Consider the following 22445-nt stretch of genomic DNA (forward strand, 5'->3'; position numbering starts at 1 on the left):
AATAAGTTATTTTTTATTGCTTGTGTGAATCTGCTCAACACATCTAGATATGTGAGACTTGAAAAAAAAATATAAATCAACTCACAATGTTTATTAAAATTCTATATGATATCGGTTCTAGTTTTGATTCCGTTTTATCTGGGATCAATATAAAAATGATATCGAATCTAATGTTTTGTTTGGACATGTACTTATAAAATATTTTTATAAATGTTTTTTTAAAAAATCTTATAAAATATTTTAAAAGTTGTTCTAAGAATAAATGTATTCGAACAAATATTATATGAAAATATTTTTACATTAGAAAAGTAATATTGTTCGTTCTTGTCTTTCATAGTTTCATTATAAAAATATCTAAAAACGCGTCTTAAGTATCTTTAAAAATATACTTGGATAACAATTATTTAAAAATATTTTCCATGAAAATTTTAAAAAAATTCATGCAAATACATAATTTAAATTTTTTATGTATAAAATACTGAAATTTTTTTAAAAAGGATTTTTTTTTAGAGGGAAAACTAAATTAAGTAATTATCGAGACGAAACATGGATTTTTGGGAACTTGTTTTTACTATGAGTCTACGACTGATGGTTTGACGGGAATGGGCTTTGTGCAACATTGATTATCGGGCTTCAAGCCCATATTTAAAATTTCTTTGCCCTTTAAAAACGTAAGGCAAATCGTGGGCCGGATATATATTCCTTGGAATATTCGTTTGTGGATGAGCCTTGCTTTTGTTGCACCAATGATCGGACAAGTGAATATGTAATTACATTTATGCCCTGATTTGATTTAGGGTTTGGGGACACTCGTTGCGTACCTCTCGCTTTATATCTCGCACTTGCTCATCTAGTGCCTCCGCGTGCCGCTTTTAGCTCCTCTGCTATCTTTCGCTTTGGTAATTCGATCTCTCTAAGCTTTTCGCTAATTATGTTCGATCTTTGGAAATCGTTTGTTTGAGATTGATATGTTTTTATCTGTTTGGATTAATTGGCGTCGAACTTGAGAATTACTTACTGAATCGGACTAAACCTGACTTTTTTAGTATGTTGCGTTGGATGTGATTCATTGGAGATTGCAAGGTTTTTCCAATTGATTGGTTGTTGTGGCGATACATGGATGATATGTGATGAATATTTCGTTTCGGATCCGAATTTATGCAGAGTTTTTCTTCCTATGGTGAATGATTTACAAATATAACTACTTATTTGTAATTTGCTGGCACAAATTTTGTACTGGTGGTTCGAGATTTCAGCGCAGATTTTTCGGATATGCTTTAGTTACTTATTAGAAATGCGCATCAAGTATGACTGAATGTTTTTTAAATGATGATTGTCAGGCGTTACTAACGCCTTATCTATTATATTGGAATCCGGAAGATTTTACTTTTCTGCAGCAAACAGTGTGACATATTCTGTTTAACGGTGTGAACCTGGATGAACTTTGACTAATGATTGATGATTCTCGTTCTGCATGAGATTCTTGAAGACTGATTAACAGCCGCGATATATATGCTTGTTAGATCATAGTGCGCATGGCTAGTGCTTTTGTGAGGTTTTGTTTCTCATTTTTTATTTTCATGTTCTGTTGTTGAATCGCAGGAATATTTGGGGGGAGGCCTCCTATAAGTTTTGATTGTTGGTGAAGTTTAAAAAAACCAGTAAAGATGGTGAGTGCAGGAGTTAATTTCAAACGATAAATGAGATAAATTTTGGTTCGGCTGGGAAATCTGACCTCAAAATTTACCTATATTTACCAGGTGAAGTTCACAGCCGAAGAGCTCCGTAGGATTATGGACTACAAGCACAATATCCGGAACATGTCTGTCATTGCACATGTTGATCATGGTACCATAGCTGCAACCTTGAAATGCTGCAACCTTGAAATGATTCCTTATAATTTGTAGTACAGTTATTGAATTTTGGCAACTATTTTTCACTTTGAGGCAAATCTTTAATTCTTTATTTATCTGCAGGGAAGTCCACTCTTACAGATTCTCTTGTTGCGGCTGCTGGTATCATTGCTCAGGAAGTAGCTGGTGATGTAAGAATGACAGATACCCGTGCAGATGAAGCTGAACGTGGTATAACGATCAAGTCCACTGGCATCTCTCTGTACTATGAAATGTCGGATGAATCTCTGAAGAACTATAAGGGAGATCGACAGGGCAACGAGTATCTCATCAATCTTATTGATTCTCCTGGACACGTCGACTTCTCTTCTGAAGTGACGGCTGCTCTTCGTATCACTGATGGTGCTCTTGTTGTGGTGGACTGTGTTGAAGGTGTGTGTGTCCAGACAGAAACTGTTCTACGACAAGCACTGGGAGAAAGGATACGGCCTGTCTTGACTGTTAACAAGATGGACAGGTGTTTCTTGGAACTCCAGGTGGATGGGGAGGAGGCATACCAAACTTTCCAGAGGGTCATTGAAAATGCAAATGTTATCATGGCCACGTACGAGGATCCCCTTCTTGGAGATGTTCAGGTTTACCCGGAAAAAGGTACGGTTGCTTTCTCCGCTGGGTTGCATGGCTGGGCATTCACCTTGACGAACTTTGCGAAGATGTATGCCTCAAAATTTGGTGTGGATGAGTCCAAGATGATGGAAAGGCTCTGGGAGAGAACTTCTTTGATCCTGCCACTAAGAAGTGGACTTCCAAAAATTCTGGCTCTCCTACATGCAAACGTGGATTTGTTCAGTTTTGTTATGAGCCCATCAAGCAAATCATCAACACTTGCATGAATGATCAGAAGGACAAGTTGTGGCCGATGCTGCAGAAGCTTGGTGTTACGATGAAATCGGAGGAGAAGGAATTGATGGGGAAAGCACTGATGAAACGTGTCATGCAAACCTGGCTCCCTGCTAGTACCGCCCTATTGGAAATGATGATATTCCATCTCCCATCACCCTCCAAGGCTCAAAGGTACCGTGTGGAGAACCTGTACGAGGGGCCTCTTGATGATACATATGCTAATGCCATTAGAAACTGTGATCCTGAGGGACCTCTCATGCTCTATGTGTCCAAGATGATTCCAGCCTCTGACAAGGGTAGGTTCTTTGCTTTTGGTCGTGTATTCTCCGGCAAGGTGTCGACGGGTTTGAAGGTTAGGATCATGGGTCCAAACTATGTTCCTGGGGAGAAAAAGGACTTGTACACAAAGAGTGTCCAGAGAACCGTTATTTGGATGGGCAAGAAGCAGGAGACTGTTGAAGATGTTCCGTGTGGGAACACTGTGGCCATGGTCGGTCTCGATCAATATATTACTAAGAATGCTACCTTGACCAACGAGAAGGAAGTCGATGCCCATCCTATTAGAGCCATGAAATTCTCTGTCTCACCCGTCGTGCGTGTTGCTGTCCAGTGTAAGGTTGCATCCGACCTACCTAAACTTGTTGAAGGTTTGAAGCGTTTGGCCAAGTCGGATCCTATGGTTGTCTGTACTATGGAGGAATCTGGGGAGCACATCGTCGCTGGTGCTGGAGAACTTCATCTTGAGATCTGCTTGAAAGACTTGCAGGATGATTTCATGGGTGGTGCCGAAATTATAAAATCAGACCCGGTTGTGTCTTTCCGTGAGACTGTTCTTGAGAGATCTTGCCGCACTGTGATGAGCAAATCACCTAACAAACACAACCGTTTGTACATGGAAGCTAGACCGTTGGAAGATGGACTTGCTGAGGCAATCGATGATGGCCGTATCGGTCCAAGAGATGATCCCAAGGTTCGTTCGAAGATCTTGTCAGAAGAGTTTGGTTGGGATAAGGAGCTGGCGAAGAAGATTTGGTGCTTTGGTCCTGAAACCACGGGTCCAAATATGGTGGTAGATATGTGTAAGGGAGTTCAGTACTTGAATGAAATTAAGGATTCCGTTGTTGCCGGTTTCCAGTGGGCTTCAAAGGAAGGTCCATTGGCTGATGAAAACATGAGAGGTATTTGCTTTGAGGTGTGTGATGTTGTTCTTCATGCTGATGCCATACATAGAGGTGGTGGTCAGGTTATTCCAACAGCAAGGAGGGTTGTTTACGCATCACAACTCACTGCGAAGCCTCGCCTTTTGGAACCGGTGTACATGGTGGAGATCCAAGCTCCGGAGCAAGCTCTTGGTGGAATTTACAGTGTCTTGAATCAGAAACGTGGGCACGTCTTTGAAGAAATGCAGAGGCCGGGAACTCCTCTTTACAATATCAAGGCATACCTACCTGTTGTTGAGTCATTTGGTTTCTCAAGTACCTTGAGGGCTGCGACCTCTGGTCAGGCATTCCCCCAGTGTGTGTTTGATCACTGGGACCTGATGTCGTCTGATCCATTGGAGGCAGGATCTCAGGCAGCCACTCTGGTAGCTGACATCCGGAAGAGGAAAGGTTTGAAGGAGCAGATCACGCCCCTCTCTGAATTCGAGGACAGGCTATAAAGCACCAGGCAGGGGTAAACCTTGTGTTTCCTATTGATTTTCTGTATCTTGGTGGCATGATATTTCAACTTGTTTATTATAATTTAATGTTTTTTTTTCTGAGAAGAACCAATGTAGCGTCCGTATGAGTTTAAACCCATGTCAAGTTGAGTTGTCTTTTAATTTAAACATGAATGTTGTGTTTATTTTGTTTAACAAATTTTGGTGGTACACTGTTCCGATTTATATTTTATCTGGCTTTTGAACTTCTGTCCTGGTAAAAAAACGTGTATAGTACCAGAAAATTTCTGGGTCGTTATATGCTTAAATCCTGTTTTGTAGGATGACATGTAAGAATTGGCAACGAATCATTCTGCATTAATCTTACAAGCAGATTCTTGACCATGAAACTCCGATTATAGAGTAAAGCGTGGAAATTATGTATGACTTGTATGACATTGCTGATGGCCGTGAAACCAACGGGATGTTACTTTTTTGAAGATATCATCCGCTGCATCTTTTTTCTTGTCAATCTCTTGTAACATCTTTAAAGTGCCCTATTTGAATATACTTTTGATCAGACATAAAAATGTCTTCTGCTGAATAATTAAAACGTTTTGATTGTTGCACTACTCAATTATTTAAAACAATTCTTATGCTTTTTATGCAATTTTTTTGCTTAAATTAAAACAATGAATATAACATTCTATAATTAAAGTGGTAATATAGTAATAAACATAAACAACAGTTAAAATAATTATTTGACACGAAACTGATTAGTGATTATAGCTGAAACTATAACAAATTTGAGATGAGGTACTGGGTTCGCGACCTAATTATAATAATCTCTTCATTCACAGCACTGAAAAAACAAAAACGAACAAAAACAAAAACAAGATTAAATTTCAGTAAAAAGTGAAAGATAGAGATATTTTAATTAGAATTAGATATAATAATAGATTGAAAATTTCCAAACTAATGAACAAGGAGATGGTTCCATTTCGGGTAGTTTCTGTTTATTGTGTTTAAGAAATATGTTCAAATATACAAGATCATCTAATCTCTTCTTTCATTTCTAAAAGAAATAAAATGTTTCTAAGCCTACAATACAAAAGCAAATGTTTAATAGTAAATAAAACTCAAGCTCACATGACTTATAACAGAGAGAATAATAAGATGCTACAATACACTAGTGAACAACAGCCAAAACTTCTACTGCCAGTACGAGAAGAAGAATAAATGGCCTGCCTTTTAACCTCGGATGTGAAATGGAAGAACTCAAGTCGTTAAACTATGGTCGAAGAAACCCGGACCGGCTCGTGAGAGAAGTTCCTCACCTGCATCTACACCCATCTTTATCATATCATCAAAAGAATATGGACCTTGTCGAGCCGTTTCAAGAACTGAGAGAACACAAACACGAACGTTAATAATTTGGTAGAAACATCAATCATGTGTTTTTCGGTTTTTTAAGCCACACTTTAACTTCTGTTTTGCACACATACCTCTGGTTCCATCAGGGGATGCGACCAATGCTTTAAAAATGCAGTTTCCATCTTCGTCTCTACTGGCGTATCCAGCTATTGGAGTTCGACAAGATCCCTCTAATTTCTCTAAGAAAGCTCTCTCGCAGGAAATTGCTAATCTTGTATCCTCGTGATTCAAGGATGCCAAATATGTAGCCTGGAGAGAAGACAAGCGAATCATGTTAAAAATAGTCGAGTAAAACATGTCACGGAAAATTCTTGAGGAAATCAATGACTTTGTGCTCAATCAAGTTGCTGCTATCCAGTAACTGAAAACACTTTTGAAGACTTGGTAAGTGTCATTGGACATGTATTGAGCGTCCAGTCGGACAGGTGTAGCATTAGGACGATTTGCGCCAAAATAACTAACGGATGCAAAAGCTTATGTTGGTTGCAAGCTTTGGTAGAGTACAAAAACACAAACCATTTTTTCATCATCACTTCTGCACGCAATTCCGATAGCTCCTTGAGCTACAGCAGGAAGCATATCTTCAATAGACAGCACAGAAGTAACATTCTCAGTCATGTTTAGACGTTTCAGCCCTGCTAATGCCAGCAATGTTGCTTGGACTACTCCCTCATTCAGTTTTTTCAACCTTGTCTGTACATTGCCTCGAAAATTCTCCTGTACCTGTGTGACAATCTTATCAGAAACATGACACTCTAGTTAAAACAATATGGCAAAATGGAAACAACCACCTTCAGGAAGCAAGGTGGCTATCCTACGAGGGAACGTTAAATATGAAAAAAAATTCACCAGCAGAGATCAAGCAAAACCTCTTGTCAAGAAGGAAAACTCAGATTTCATCAGAAGATCCTTACCTTCAGCGAAGGATATCTGTTGAGAAGTTGTGACTTCCTTCTCAAAGAAGCAGTTCCCACAATGCTACCTGCGGGAAGCTCGGCGAGAGAAGCTGCGGTCAAGCAAATAAAAGCATCACGGACATCCTCCCGGGGAAGATTGCAAGGCAATATTGTCTTCTCCGGAAGATAAGTCGGGACATCTTTCATCGAGTGTACCGCAATATCGATTTCACTATCAAGAAGCGCCTCGTCTATCTCTTTAGTGAACAAGCCCTTTCCGCCTATATCTGCTAATGGCTGACTTAAAATTTTATCACCTGTTGTTTTGATGACGAGAATCTGAATCGCCCCCTCCTCGGCCAACTCGGGATGCGACTTTATCAGCTTTTCCCGCGTTTCATAAGCTTGAGCGAGGGCAAGTGGGCTGTTCTAGACGAAGAAGATTCAGTGAACAATTTAGAAACCTCTGGTTTTGCTGAGAATGAATGTTAGAAAGGTGGGAAAGTAAACGATCACTCGCTAATGGCACCAACGTTTGTGAATAATTAATTCCCAGGTGTATATACTAATCGATTGACACAACTGAAATGCATGAATGCTGAACTGAGACTAACAACATTGGACTTTTGTTACGCATCAAAATTCAGTTTCAAGTTGAACGAAGAAGAACTTTACCTTCCCCTGGTACCAATTCTGATGACAGCAGCCTTCGTTCGAATCTTCTCTTCTACTGCAACCGAAGCCCTCGTGACAAAAACTCCGCATCGTTGGGCCAATGCTGGAGATTTAAAGTGAGATCTCGATTCTTTACAAAAAGGAGCTTGATTTACAGTGGCCATGGCGGTCTCCATTGGAGAGATGGATGAGGATAGCGTTCAAGAAAGAGTAATTTTATCCTCCACTTCACATCCACCACGTCAACATATTCAGGGCCCACTTTCTAATTTTCCCACCAATCATATTTCGCCATCGTTGACCCAATTTTTGTTTGATTACGATTACGCTTTTAATCACATTTTTAATCAATAAAATTGAACAAATTATCATGTATTCATAACCGCTCTATATCATATCTAACTAGTTAATAATCACTTTACAAATTATATATTCACAATCTCATTCACACAACTATTGATACAACCACATAAGAATTGCACAAAAAGATAGAAATAGAATATAAGCTTAATGTATTTAAATAAGGTAAAAGGAACTTCAAATGAGGTAAAAGGAACTCTCTGAGAAATGTTTCAGTACAACTTTAGCTTATCCTAGTCCCTAGCAAACACTAGTATTAACCTTCAAACAAATTAACAAAATGCTTTTACTCAAATGTATTTCTTCCCTTTATAATACTCTTTCCCCTTTCTCAAGTTATTGTTTCTAGAATAAACATTTTTATTAATGAGCTTGATTTGGTTAGGCTCAATATCTTAGAACCTCTAGCCATATTTGGGCCCGCGTATATTTTACAACTCTTTAGATACGAATGAGAATGAGATTGAGGAAAAATAATTGACCAAGTTATAATATTACTTTAATTAATTTTCTGATTTTTTTATCTGTAAGAGTATACATACAAAGTTGTCAAAATGAGTTAGATTTGTTTGATTGGTTCATCTCATCTAGTAGACTGTTTATATTGACAATTTTCTAACCCACCAAACATAGTAAAAAAACGTGTGAGTCATTCGGTTGCATCCCAACCCATTCAAATACACAGATTAGGAAGTCGTTTGGCTAAACTAATTAAAAATAATTTAATAAACTGTTTTAGGAGCTAATAATCTGTCATGCTTATTTTAAAAATAAAAAAGTGTCTAGATGAAATTATTTTAAACAACCTAAAGATGTTTATGTGTTATTGTGCTTGGTATTATAAGATTTTTTTATTGTCAAAATTACCAAAAAAAGATAAATACTATGAAAGTAATGTAAATAGTAATATATATGAAAAATAGTTTTAAATTTATCATAAATGTTAAACATATAGATAAAAAATAAAACTATTTTTAATTTTAATTTAGAAAGAAATTGATAAATTATGTACAAACAGCATGATGAGAATTTAATAAAATATATAAGAATAATATGGTGAAATAAAATATCAAAATAAAATCATATCTAAAACTATCAAACAATTTATTTTGACAGCTTTTAATTTTTTTTTAAAAAAATTAAAAAATTTATAAGCTCAACCAAACATCATTTAAATTGATAAACTAGTCAAATGACCTTGCGCCGTCTCATTTGTCGAATGTATAATTATTTTTTGAGTAAAAATTAATTTGATACACGAACTATTGATTAAATGTCAAATTAATACACAAACTTTTGTTAATGACTTAATTGATACGTCCACCAAATTTTGACCAAATTATTTTGAAAAAAATGATATATTTGTCTTTTGATAATATAATTAATTAATAAAAAATATTATTTTGTTTTAAAACCAGCTTAATCTTTTTTGTCCGCCAGAAAAACCGAGAACAACTTTCAATTTTTCCTTAATCATGTTCTCTTATAAAATTATTGAGTTTAAATAAACTTTTAATTTTTTATTTGTTAATTAAAAAACATGTGATATACGTAAAAAAACATGTGATACATAATGACGTTTTTTAATTGAAGATTTGATGAAATTTTATTATAAATATAATTTGAAAATTTAAATTAATTTTTGATAGAACTTACGTAATATTTTTATTAAAATAATATATTCAATAAATTTTTACACAGTTACAATATTAAAAAATATTTTATCACAATCACTATTTATTTAATATTTTTTAAAAATATTAATGAAAAAATTATTTATACAAAATTCAAAATTTAGTTAAAAAATTAATTATTTATTTTATCTGGAATCAATTTATTTATTACAATTTTTTAGATATTATATGACTTAATATAATTTATATAATCCTTCTCGTTGAAATATATAATATATTTAATATATGTAATATAATAAATATTATGTACAAATAAAAATTTTAATCAAATCAATTTTTAATCTAAAATATAATATACAAAATACCTCTAATTATTATTAAAAATAAAATGTTTATTCTTTTTATAATAAAAGACAAATTAGAAATTTTACGTAAATATTACCAAAAATTGATCGAAATTCAATGATTCGTACACCAAATTAATTTTTACTCGTTATTTTAGTCCGTGCCTCCCGGCTCCGTGGATGTATTACTTGATAATAATCAACATATTATTGGTTACATTTAACAATTCTTGAATTTTATATATAAAAAAACAAAGAAATAAATAAATAAATGGCTTCTCTTTGGGGGAAAAAAAAAAAAGAAAGAAAGAAAAACAATTCACTGATAAACATCTGCAATGTTCCAACTCCAAGCGCACTGACACAGAGTCGAACAAATATTTGAATCTGTGATTCTGTGAGGTGTCTAGTGGTCCACGAATTCAGGACACAGTTACCGTATTTCTGATTTTCCTCTCTGGTGGAGATGTGAATTTCTCTTCCTGCCGCAGCTCCAGGATCCGAACTCTCCGAGTTGTTTTGTTCCGAAGTATCATCAGCGAAAAAGGTAAGTGACAAAGTTTCTTCGATCTAATATCCTTCTATCATCACCTGAAATTTCAGCATTTCGCTTACTACAGTTGGCATTAACTCTGTTTAATGGCGATCTTTCCGTGTCACAAACTACTTAATTACATGTGTTCGTGTGTGCATATATTTTTTTTCTCAAAATTGCTATCTAAGTGAGTCAGGAGGCCGTGGAGATAATAAATCAGTTAGAATAATTGCGCAATCTGCTTATACTGGAGTAAGAATGGAGTGCGACGCAGTAGAGTTATATTTTTGTGTGTTGTTCAGGCGTTGATGATGTTTAAGGACGAAATGTTAGTTGAATATGTAGTGTATTTTGGCCGTTGAATGATAGCAACAACTGATTACTTTTGCTGATGGGATTTGAACTTTGAAGAAGTTCAAAATAGTGATTCATATTTTGGCAAATGGCAATGGAACCAAAAAGATTATTTAATTGTTAGCATGGAGTTTGACACTGTAGATTCAGCCTTGGTTTTAGTGGGATGTCATATTTGTCTGTTATGTAGGTTTGCGTCAATCAATTAACAACCACAGGTTATCTACTCGATAGTCAATGCAGATTTAATCCTGAGGGATCAATGAATATGCTCTGTTTGGTTTACAGAGAGCAAAAAATCACCTCTATTGGTTTGTAATTTTATTTCTTTGTATGTGAACTTCTTTATCAGTCCGAATAAGAGAAGGTGTTGAATCAGTTTATAGTTTTAGCGTTTATTGTGTGCATGTCTCCCATAAACCTTGTGAAGCTTCTACTCTTTTTCGGAATAAATATTTGGTTGGAAAACCTTTTGCATATTTTCAATGTCGGAAGATTCCTCACTACACCCATGGACTGGTCCTCAATTTATGCATTATATAATTCTTCTTTTTGTAGGTTTGTATCAAAAGTTGGTGTAGCCCCTAACATAGCCGTATATACTCGCCATATATACTCACCTATGGGTATATAAAATTTATGCATATAATTCTTGTTTCTGATGCTCGTCTCTAAGAAATAATGTCTTCCCCTATTCTCAGCTGTCTTTACTTCTTTACTTTATGCCATGAAACTTATATCTTTTGAAGTATATACATCAGAGTTTTTGACAAAATATGGCTGGATGAGACCAAATATCTTGTCGCTGGATCATCTTCGATGTTTTACTCTCATTTTATTGGTTAGCTTGTCTTATTCTTATTTTTTTTCCTGATCAGATGGAAAAAAAATACCAGATCATTTGCTTTGTGGTGTTTGCTTTCCTTGTTAGAGGATATGAAGCCAGCGCTGGTGATTCTGACCCACTCTATAGGTAGAACCTTTTGTGAAGTCCATATATTTATATTGTTGCTATTGATTCTGTTGTTTCGGTTCTTTCCTTTTGTTGATTTTCTAGGGAGAGACGGGAGGAAGAGTGGGGGCTCTAACTATCCATCCCCTTGGTGTAATTTATGTATATAACCTGCAATTGAATTTTGTTGCTTGGCTATGGCGAATGTTTTAGATCAGCTTTCAAAGTTTTCCTTCCCTGTTTGTAATCAAATCATCCAAAAAACGTTAATTGATTAGTACAAATTTTGAAGCGGCTGATTTTTTCCCTTCTACTGGTTTCCACTCCTGAATAGCAAGTTTATTAAATTATTTCTTCGGTGTGAACTGCAGCTGCTTAGCATTTTGTAAAGGTTTTCTTGACAACTCTCTTTTGTACTGCATGCTTTCAAAAGCTTTCTTCAACATTTTTCATTTCTGTCATGATGATGTTTAGAATTTTAAATGCTGAATTTTATCCAGTAATATAGAAATTATAATCTGAGAAAATATATAGAAGTACTGAAAAAAAATAAATTGTAAGTAGTTAATCTTTTATTTTCTTTGTTTTTTTGGGTGGATTATAGGGCATGTGTTGGACAATGTGAAAAGACTGGTTGTATTGGAGATAGATGCTTCTCACATTGTAAGTTCTCCTCAGATGGTCATTCCCTTGATGGCCCTTGGTACATGCAAGAGCCTCTTTACTTAAAATGGAAGCAATGGGATTGCCAGAGTGACTGTCGTTACCATTGTATGATTGATAGAGAAACAGAAAGAGCAGAACTTGGCCAAGAGCCTGTTAAATATCATGGGAAATGGCCTTTTCAACGTCTGTTTGGCCTTCAGGTTTGACGAGTTCAGCTTTTTCCTTGTTGAATTTGATTAATTGAGGTGTAAATAATTCCTTTTTTGGTTTTCTTGTTTTCTCATTTTGCACATGCATCTGAAGTAACTCCCAAACTTTATACAGGAGCCTGTTTCTGTAGCATTTTCAGCCCTCAACCTTGCAATGCATTTCCATGGGTGGCTTTCGTTCTTCATCCTTCTTTATTATAAATTGCCCTTGAAACCAGATAAGACTCCATTGTATGACTATATTTGCCTCTGGAATATCTACGGGCTCTTGTCCATGAATTCGTGGTTCTGGAGTGCAGTCTTCCACAGTCGGTAAAATTTTCTTTTAGTCTTGTTGTGTAAGTTTATCGGTCTTCATATCCTCAGTCCTTGTTTTAGCAAGAGGGAGACATCATATAATAATATGGATTTCTATTAGGCATATTTCAACCATGTCTCGTGCTGATAAATCCTGTGGCTGTTCTATCCATTTTGAAGAGTAGTATACCTGCTTGTCAATCTAGTCATATGTTACCATTTGTTCAGTCAATTGATTACCCTTGTCCTGGAATGCAGAGACGTGGACTTGACAGAGAGGCTAGATTACTCATCTGCAGTGGCCCTACTTGGGTACTCGCTTATTGTAGCATTAATAAGAAGCTTCGCCATAAGAGATGAGGCGGGAAGAGTCATGGTTGCTGCCCCACTTATCGCATTTACAACCACCCATATTCTGTACCTCAACAACTTTAAGATGGATTATGGTATTATTACTTACTCCATTATCTTAAAATTTTCATACCCATGTAGTTGAGGAGATAAACAAAAGAAGTGATAAGTTGTGATGGAAGATATTCAAGGGCACTTGGAAATATGTTTGTGTGCTTCGTTACCTATGTTGAGTGTTATTTAGCCGTTTTGTGTTATAAAATGACCTAGGTGTCTCGATACTTTTGTTTTCAACTCTCCTAATTGTTCGACTTTAGATGTTTTGTTTGTTTGTTTCCTTCAATGAAAGTTTGGTAGGAAACTGTAGTTAATTATGCAATTAGGCATATCCTTGCATAACAGTTCACTTTGAAACAAAACATATTTTGTTCAAATCTCAGTAAACTCAGGAAAAACGAACATTGGCTTTTTGTAAACAATTCGAGTTGGTCGGTAAAAATGGTAATTTGGTTATATCACTTTTTCACACTGTTGTGTTACTACTGTTTCTGACGGAAACAACCATCATTAACCTCAACTACTTTTTGCTCTCTGATATCTCGGCAGGATGGAATATGAAGGTATGTGTCGTCTTGGCTGTTGCACAGCTTCTCATTTGGGCGATATGGGCTGGCATTACATGTCATCCTTCGCGCTGGAAGTTGTGGATTGTGGTTGTGGGAGGTGGCTTGGCAATGCTTCTAGAGATCTATGATTTCCCACCTTATCAGGGATTAATGGATGCCCATGCTCTTTGGCATGCTACGACTATCCCTCTCACATATATCTGGTGGAGTTTTATCAAGGATGATGCCGAATTGAGAACATCCATCCTCCTGAAGAAGGTGAGATAGTTTGATACCACAACTAGTTTGAGCCAAGTGACTTTGTTGAAACTTGAGGTCAGAGAGCATCTTGAGCTTGTGTTATATTTCTTTGGAGTAATTTCACACTCTTTTGCTTGCTAGGATTTAGAGTGGTAGAAAGGTGATTGTGTTATATTTCTTTGGAGTTTTTTTAATTTGGTTTGAAAAATATTTGATTTGTATTCGAAACTATCAAATTCGAGTAAAACATAACACGTTCAAACTTTTATTTTTGAACTTTTTTTAAAAAATAAAATGCAATCAAATAATATTAAAGTTTTCGAGTTTCGAAACGAATTTGAATCTTGAAATTTTCATATTATTATTTAGCATGATTCGATTCTTTTAAACCTTAATGGATGACGAGGAAAATTTTACTAATTCCTCCATAATATATTGGAGAATTTAGTAATCTTGTTATAAAGCATCCATAATAATAATAATACTATAATAATTAATAAAAGTAACGATTGATTAAACTATGTGAGTTTGAGATAACACACATTTTTAGAAAGATAAAGTAAGATATTTCTTTCAAAGCTTCAAGCCCGCATACAGACTAAATGGATTGAAAAATTAACCTTGGCCAGAATGTGTAGATCGATCATTTATGACTTATGAGTAACAAATACATCAAAAGCAAAGTTTCAACGTCTTTTCTAAATCAGGGTCTACAATACTTTCTTGGAAAATACTCACTCATTCAGCTTTGTTTGCTATGAATCACGTTACTATCTTTGAAAATGTAAATGCGTAAAATATTCTGAAATTTAATGTCAAATCGAAAGGATATCAAAGAAACTATAATAGAAATAATACTTGTAAAATAAACATTGACAATCATCATAAACTCAATGAAACGAACCTCGATCCAAGGAGCAAGAAGCCGAGCTCAATCCGGGAAATAAAGGTACAATCAATGCAACACAAGCACTTTAATGGACTAACATCAAATCTTTACTCGACTTCTAGATTGCATAGACTGTAGCCGCAAATGCAAACATTCTAATTTTTAATTTTGTTTGAACGTCTACTTATAAAACGTTTTTATAAAATTATTTTTTAAAAACTTTTTATAAAATATTTTAAAAGCTGTTTTAAGAATAAATATTTGTTTAAACAAGTATTCTATAAAAACATTTTAACATTACAAAAGTAATGTTATTCGTCTTTACTTTTCATTTTTCAATTATAAAACATCTAAAAACAACTCTCAAATATTCTTTAAAAACTATACTTGAAGAACACTTTTTAAAAAATATTTTATAAAAATCTTATAAAAACACATACTTTAAGTTTTTTTTCCCCATTTATAATACACTAAAAATGTTCTTAAAGTGTATGTCCAAACAGAACCTTATTTATTTGCTTGCATGGAATCGTGGGTACTAGTCCCATCACCCATATAATAAATAATATACTATTTTATAAAAAAAAAAAAGATTGAGGCTATTAAAAAATAATAGTCCCATCACCCATATAATAAATACTATACTATTGATTCATGAGAATTAACGGTTGGAAAAACGTATTCAGATCAATTAAGAATTGATACTCGGTGCAGCGAAAGTTTAAAATTTTTATTTTTATATATGGAACGATTTCATATCATGGGTATCAAAACTTTACGATTAAATTATGCAAGTAAAAACAAAATCACAATTAAATTTTTACCTATTCAAGCAACGGCTTGAGTATGGACACCAACAGAATTTAATCTGCTCTTCTTGTATATCCCGGGAACCGATAGCTTCACGATCAATCTCCGGAATAATGTCCACGAACAGAAAACATAAACCATCTGATTGATTGCACTAGAAATCAATCAGATGTTTATCGATGAGAATAAACAGATTTGATCTGTTAATTCAGAAAATAATTTTTCGAAAAATCACAGACCGAATTTTCTCAAAAGGGAGAAGGGAATTTTCGAAAAATCCCTTAGAAATTTTATGTAGTGTTCGAAAATTGCAAGGAGGAATTCTTAAGAATTTCGAACCCTACATATGTATATATATATATATATAATTTCTAGACTAGATTAAGTTATAATTATGTTAGGACTCTAACTCCTTAGGGCCCATAATCCATAACTTAAGCCCAACAAGCCAAGCCCGTTATTATAAAAATTAATATAAAATTCATCATGACTCCGATTGATAAACCGATTTCACCAATGTGCACAGAAACCATTTTTGCACCTTTTAAAGTCAAGATAATTTTTCTGAATCCGAATTCAGTGATTTCCAAAAATGCCCATCCCTATGTCATTTTAGGAAATTCCACTTCCTTTTAGTTAAGAATTCCAACTTCTCTTTCATTAAATTTAACTCTTTAAATTTAACTATCTCAACGGGGTTTAGTAATCCATTACTTGTGTGACCCTCAATGGTTCAGGGATACAGCTAGCCGTGGGCTCACAACTCCTTGTGACTCGGAACAATAATTTCCGACTTGCCTAACGAATCATGGTAAGAGCGTCTATCAACATCGCCCCATGATTCCCTAGGTATCTCTGATAGTGCCTGCAAGAACCAGTAGATTTTGGTTAGCGTACAGTACGGTCCCTTCATCCATATATCCCGATCGAATCAACAATCATTGGTGCATCGAGAGTCGTTCGAGATTCGATAACTATGCATTACATCTTGGAGATCAAATAGTGACATCGCATGTGTTACTAGGAAAATCGAGTAACCTAAAACACATCATGTACTCTGGCCAGAGATTCGTCACATTAATATCTCCTCAGATCGCATAGGATATCCACACTCGCAAAGTATGTGGTGAATCCTTGACAACAAAGTATCGACTCCTATATGTGTCGTAACTGTATCCAATCCCGACACCTGTTGACCCCAATAAAGTCGGTAAACGAGTCAAAGTACAGTACTAGCATATAGAGTCTCAATGATGTTTCAAGTAGTAAGGACTAATAGTGTACAACCAAAACCGCGGACTTTATCCACTCGATAAGTGATAACCACTTGGAAAGTCCGAATAGGGTAGTTCGATCATTCATCATATGAATATCAATTTGCATGCTTTGAACATCTCCATGTCCATTACCAATGAAACGTGGTACTTGACATCACAAATGCTAGTCTCAATCTCGAGCAATCCTTATCCTTATTAGCGAACGGCTCAATTGACTAGGAACTGTTTAGAATATACAGTGACTATAAGATGTGTTTCATAATAGTGATCTCTCTTTATTCACTATCTAATCTTACTTACACTATAGTATATTCAAGGTCTTTATCAAAACATCAATAGTATATCACAATATAGCAATATGAAGAAAGACAAAGAAAATGCCATTAATGAATGTAAATTATATTAAACAAAGATTATTTATACATAAAGTCACAAAAGCCCTTAGCCACAAGTTGGCTAACCGGACACCCACTCTTTCATTAACTACAAGTCATTTACAATTTAATTATAACAATAAAACACTATATAAAGTGGAAATCGTGTTTAAATTTATTTTATGTAAATCAAGGCGTTTAAATAATAATAATAATAATAATAATAATAATAATGAAGTCGATTATATCTACTATTCCGAGACCTTAAGATATAAAGCCAATTTTGTTTTTATTTAATTACGGATCCACGGGATTTCAAACTATAATTTCCACCTGAGGCCTCAAGATTTAAATCAAATTAAAAGTTTTATTATGTGCTATCCTTATCTGGGATCTAATATATATTTTGACAAATTCTTTTGATTATGGCTGAAGAATACATATAGTTTGAAATGAATGGGCTAAAGGAAACTATGATCATAGGGCTTAAAGTAGACTTGTCAAATTGGGCTAGGCCCGTCGGGCCGGCCCGCCCCGCCATGAAAATGGGTTGGGTTGGGTTGGCCAAATCTCAGCCCGTTTGGAGGCGGGCCAAACGGGCTGAGCCCGCGCGGGCCGCGGGTTAGGGCGGGCTGGCCCGTCGCGGGTTGGGGTGGCCCGCCAAATATTTTTTTATTTTATTTTTGCAAAATTGTATTTTTTTTTAGTGTTTTTTATACATATTTTTTTGTTTTATTGAACTTATTTTGAATGAATTTTGATGATAATAAACTATGTAGTATTTTTAAATTTTTTTCATATTTTTTTTTACTAATTAATTTTATATATTATTAAATTTTAATAGTAATATTTTTTAATATTGATTAAACTCTTTGATTAAATTTTATTTTTCATTTTCTTACCATTTCAAGTGTTTTTAATTTTTTTTTTGAATTTAAAAATTAACATTTATTTTATAAAAAAAATTAATAAAAAATTAGGCGGGCCGGCCCGCCCGACCCGCGGCCCAAGACGGGTTGGGTTGGGCTGAGCATTTGGAGGCCCGCCCAAATGGCGGGCCGGCCCGCCCCACCCCGCCTAAAGGCGGGTTGAGGCGGGTTGCGGGCCGGCCCGCCCCGCCGGCCCGTTTTGACATGTATAGCTTAAAGGCCCACTTTAAAAATTTTTCCTCGCCCTTTCATAACAACCCAAATATAAATGGTGGGCCGAATATATCCGACTTCCGTATCTCTTACGTGTCAACGGATTGGGTGAGCGTCGGGAACTTGACTACTTGAACCGCAAGTGAATATGTAATTTACGTTTATGCCCTGAATTTGTTTTAGGGTTTGGGTACACTCGTTATGTTCCTCTCGCTTTATATCACCGCACTTCTCATATTGCATACGCGTGCCGCCTTTTGCTCCTCTGCTCTCTTTCGCTTTGGTAATTCGATCTCTCTTCGCTTTCTGCTAATTATGTTCGATCTATGGAAATCGTTTGTCTGAGATTGATATGTTTTTATCTGTTTGGATTAATTGGCGTCGAACTTGAGAATTACTTACTGAATCGATCTAAACTCGACTCTTTTTCATGTTGCGTTGGATGTGATTCATTGGAGATTGCAAGGTTTTTCCAATTGATTGGTTGTTGTGGCGCTACATGGATGATATGTGATAAATATTTCGTTTCTGATCTTAATTTATGTAGAGTTTTTTTCCTATGGCGAATGATTTACAAAAACTAACTACTTATATGTAATTTGCTGGTGCAAATTTTGGTTTGGTGGTTCGAGATTTCAACGCAGAAATTTCAGTTATTCTTTCGCTATTTGTTAGAAATCCTATTAAGTACGATTGCAGGCTTGTTATATCAGTATCAGGTGTTGGCCATATCCGTTATGGTTGAAATATGGAAAATTTTACTATGATATGTTCAATAGCGAGACCCAGATGCACTTTGAATAAACAATTGGTGGTTCTTGTTCTGTATGAGTTTCTCCAGGGGTGGTTTTAACAGTTTACCTTCTTATAAATGCTTGTGAGATCTTTGTGTACTTGACTAGCACTTTTGTGAGGATATTGTTCGGTATTCTTTGTTCTCACGTTCTGTTGTTGAATCACAGGACAATTTGGGGGAAAGGGCTTCTATAAATTTTGATTGTTGGTGAAGTTTAATAAAGCCAGTAAAGATGGTGAGTACAGAATTTAATTTGAAACTATAGACGAGGAAAATTATTGTTGAGTTGGGAAATCTGACCTCAAAATTTACCTAAATTTTCCAGGTGAAGTTCACAGCCGAAGAACTCCGTAGGATTATGGACTACAAGCACAATATACGGAACATGTCTGTTATTGCACATGTTGATCATGGTACCATAGCTGCAACCTTGAAATGATTCCTTATAATTTGTAGAACAGTAGTTGAATTTTGGCGACTATTTTTCACTAGGAGGCAAATATTTAATTTTTTATTTATCTGCAGGGAAGTCCACTCTTACGGATTCTCTTGTTGCGGCTGCTGGTATCATTGCTCAGGAAGTAGCTGGTGATGTTAGAATGACAGATACCCGTGCAGATGAAGCTGAACGTGGTATAACTATCAAGTCCACTGGCATTTCTCTGTACTATGAAATGTCGGATGAATCTCTGAAGAACTATAAGGGAGATCGACAGGGCAACGAGTATCTCATCAATCTTATTGATTCTCCTGGACACGTCGACTTCTCTTCTGAAGTGACGGCTGCTCTTCGTATCACTGATGGTGCTCTTGTTGTGGTGGACTGTGTTGAAGGTGTGTGTGTCCAGACAGAAACTGTTCTACGACAAGCACTGGGAGAAAGGATTCGGCCTGTCTTGACTGTTAACAAGATGGACAGGTGTTTCTTGGAACTCCAGGTGGATGGGGAGGAGGCATACCAAACTTTCCAGAGGGTCATTGAAAATGCAAATGTTATCATGGCCACGTACGAGGATCCCCTTCTTGGAGATGTTCAGGTTTACCCGGAAAAAGGTACGGTTGCTTTCTCCGCTGGGTTGCATGGCTGGGCATTCACCTTGACGAACTTTGCGAAGATGTATGCCTCAAAATTTGGTGTGGATGAGTCCAAGATGATGGAAAGGCTCTGGGGAGAGAACTTCTTTGATCCTGCCACTAAGAAGTGGACTTCCAAAAATTCTGGCTCTCCTACATGCAAACGTGGATTTGTTCAGTTTTGTTATGAGCCCATCAAGCAAATCATCAACACTTGCATGAATGATCAGAAGGACAAGTTGTGGCCAATGCTGCAGAAGCTTGGTGTTACGATGAAATCGGAGGAGAAGGAATTGATGGGGAAAGCACTGATGAAACGTGTCATGCAAACCTGGCTCCCTGCTAGTACCGCCCTATTGGAAATGATGATATTCCATCTCCCATCACCCTCCAAGGCTCAAAGGTACCGTGTGGAGAACCTGTACGAGGGGCCTCTTGATGATACATATGCTAATGCCATTAGAAACTGTGATCCTGAGGGACCTCTCATGCTCTATGTGTCCAAGATGATTCCAGCCTCTGACAAGGGTAGGTTCTTTGCTTTTGGTCGTGTATTCTCCGGCAAGGTGTCGACGGGTTTGAAGGTTAGGATCATGGGTCCAAACTATGTTCCTGGGGAGAAAAAGGACTTGTACACAAAGAGTGTCCAGAGAACCGTTATTTGGATGGGCAAGAAGCAGGAGACTGTTGAAGATGTTCCGTGTGGGAACACTGTGGCCATGGTCGGTCTCGATCAATATATTACTAAGAATGCTACCTTGACCAACGAGAAGGAAGTCGATGCCCATCCTATTAGAGCCATGAAATTCTCCGTCTCACCTGTCGTGCGTGTTGCTGTCCAGTGTAAGGTTGCATCCGACCTACCTAAACTTGTTGAAGGTTTGAAGCGTTTGGCCAAGTCTGATCCTATGGTTGTCTGTTCTATGGAGGAATCTGGGGAGCACATCGTCGCTGGTGCTGGAGAACTTCATCTTGAGATCTGCTTGAAAGACTTGCAGGATGATTTCATGGGTGGTGCCGAAATTATAAAATCAGACCCGGTTGTGTCTTTCCGTGAGACTGTTCTTGAGAGATCTTGCCGCACTGTGATGAGCAAATCACCTAACAAACACAACCGTTTGTACATGGAAGCTAGACCGTTGGAAGATGGACTTGCTGAGGCGATCGATGATGGCCGTATCGGTCCAAGAGATGATCCCAAGGTTCGTTCGAAGATCTTGTCAGAAGAGTTTGGTTGGGATAAGGAGCTGGCGAAGAAGATTTGGTGCTTTGGTCCTGAAACCACTGGTCCAAATATGGTGGTTGATATGTGTAAGGGAGTTCAGTACTTGAATGAAATTAAGGATTCCGTTGTTGCTGGTTTCCAGTGGGCTTCAAAGGAAGGTCCATTGGCTGATGAAAACATGAGAGGTATTTGCTTTGAGGTGTGTGATGTTGTTCTTCATGCTGATGCCATACATAGAGGTGGTGGTCAGGTTATTCCAACAGCAAGGAGGGTTGTTTACGCATCACAACTCACTGCGAAGCCTCGCCTTTTGGAACCGGTGTACATGGTGGAGATCCAAGCTCCGGAGCAAGCTCTTGGTGGAATTTACAGTGTCTTGAATCAGAAACGTGGGCACGTCTTTGAAGAAATGCAGAGGCCGGGAACTCCTCTTTACAATATCAAGGCATACCTACCTGTTGTTGAGTCATTTGGTTTCTCAAGTACCTTGAGGGCTGCAACCTCTGGTCAGGCATTCCCCCAGTGTGTGTTTGATCACTGGGACCTGATGTCGTCTGATCCGCTAGAGGCAGGATCTCAGGCGGCCACATTGGTTGCTGACATCCGAAAGAGGAAAGGTTTGAAGGAGCAGATCACGCCCCTTTCTGAATTCGAGGATAGGCTATAAGGCACGAGAGGGCAGCTAAGCCTTTTGTTTCCCATTAATTTACTCTACTTGCGTGGTATTATCTTTAAACCTGTTTAATTATAATTTAATGTTTTTTTCTGAGAACAAATGCGTAGCGTCCATATGAGTTCAAATCCTTGTGTTTAGTCGTCGTCATTTAGTGTTTAAAACACGAATATTGTGTTTATTTTTCTGGGCAAATTTTGGTGGTACACTTGTTATA

The 22445-nt window shown here is 36.5% G+C and overlaps 4 protein-coding genes across 5 annotated transcripts; 3 read left to right on the top strand and 1 right to left on the bottom strand.

Moving 5' to 3' along the window:
• The first annotated feature begins 814 nt into the window (after positions 1–814).
• On the top strand, positions 815–4626 carry LOC140859989 (elongation factor 2-like). Its single transcript, XM_073262701.1, is given in 5 exon segments — positions 815–899; positions 1603–1670; positions 1761–1848; positions 1977–2618; positions 2621–4626. Coding segments are annotated over 4 exon segments (2529 nt in total). The 5' UTR covers positions 815–899; positions 1603–1667; the 3' UTR covers positions 4417–4626.
• On the top strand, positions 863–22445 carry LOC140859988 (elongation factor 2-like). Of its 2 annotated transcripts, none has more exons than XM_073262700.1 (4): positions 863–899; positions 19423–19491; positions 19582–19669; positions 19782–22445. In XM_073262700.1, the coding sequence occupies exons 2-4, from the start codon at positions 19489–19491 to the stop codon at positions 22220–22222; spliced, it is 2532 nt and encodes an 843-aa protein (XP_073118801.1). In that variant the 5' UTR covers positions 863–899; positions 19423–19488; the 3' UTR covers positions 22223–22445. The 2 variants fall into 2 exon arrangements, with proteins under 2 accessions (XP_073118801.1, XP_073118800.1); XM_073262699.1 differs by lacking the exon at positions 863–899 and adding an exon at positions 18666–18743.
• Positions 5397–7596, bottom strand: LOC140865888 (porphobilinogen deaminase, chloroplastic-like). The gene is made up of 5 exons (XM_073270718.1): positions 7401–7596; positions 6744–7149; positions 6346–6552; positions 5901–6078; positions 5397–5798 (listed from the first exon to the last, which is right to left on the bottom strand). Exons 1-5 carry the CDS (start codon positions 7574–7576, stop codon positions 5674–5676), a joined length of 1092 nt encoding a protein of 363 aa, XP_073126819.1. The 5' UTR covers positions 7577–7596; the 3' UTR covers positions 5397–5673.
• On the top strand, positions 10146–14223 carry LOC140864407 (uncharacterized). Its single transcript, XM_073268579.1, has 6 exons — positions 10146–10285; positions 11506–11600; positions 12184–12445; positions 12570–12766; positions 13010–13197; positions 13709–14223. The coding sequence occupies exons 2-6, from the start codon at positions 11506–11508 to the stop codon at positions 13993–13995; spliced, it is 1029 nt and encodes a 342-aa protein (XP_073124680.1). The 5' UTR covers positions 10146–10285; the 3' UTR covers positions 13996–14223.

Source organism: Henckelia pumila, chromosome 4 (assembly GCF_033568475.1).
Source record: "Henckelia pumila isolate YLH828 chromosome 4, ASM3356847v2, whole genome shotgun sequence".
Taxonomy (NCBI): domain Eukaryota; kingdom Viridiplantae; phylum Streptophyta; class Magnoliopsida; order Lamiales; family Gesneriaceae; genus Henckelia; species Henckelia pumila.

What these genes read in the sequence shown, in the direction of transcription:
- LOC140865888 (XM_073270718.1), bottom strand. Translation starts at nt 7,576, where the DNA reads ATGGAGACCGCCATGGCCACTGTAAATCAAGCTCCTTTTTGTAAAGAA. An exon ending in GAAGTGATGATGAAAAAATG is followed by an intron (nt 6,079 to 6,345) that starts GTTTGTGTTTTT and finishes TCTTCTCTCCAG; the next exon opens with GCTACATATTTGGCATCCTT. An exon ending in ATCCCCTGATGGAACCAGAG is followed by an intron (nt 5,799 to 5,900) that starts GTATGTGTGCAA and finishes GTGTTCTCTCAG; the next exon opens with TTCTTGAAACGGCTCGACAA.
- LOC140859988 (XM_073262700.1), top strand. An exon ending in TATTGCACATGTTGATCATG is followed by an intron (nt 19,670 to 19,781) that starts GTACCATAGCTG and finishes ATTTATCTGCAG; the next exon opens with GGAAGTCCACTCTTACGGAT.
- LOC140864407 (XM_073268579.1), top strand. Translation starts at nt 11,506, where the DNA reads ATGGAAAAAAAATACCAGATCATTTGCTTTGTGGTGTTTGCTTTCCTT. An exon ending in AGTGCAGTCTTCCACAGTCG is followed by an intron (nt 12,767 to 13,009) that starts GTAAAATTTTCT and finishes CCTGGAATGCAG; the next exon opens with AGACGTGGACTTGACAGAGA. An exon ending in CAACTTTAAGATGGATTATG is followed by an intron (nt 13,198 to 13,708) that starts GTATTATTACTT and finishes ATATCTCGGCAG; the next exon opens with GATGGAATATGAAGGTATGT.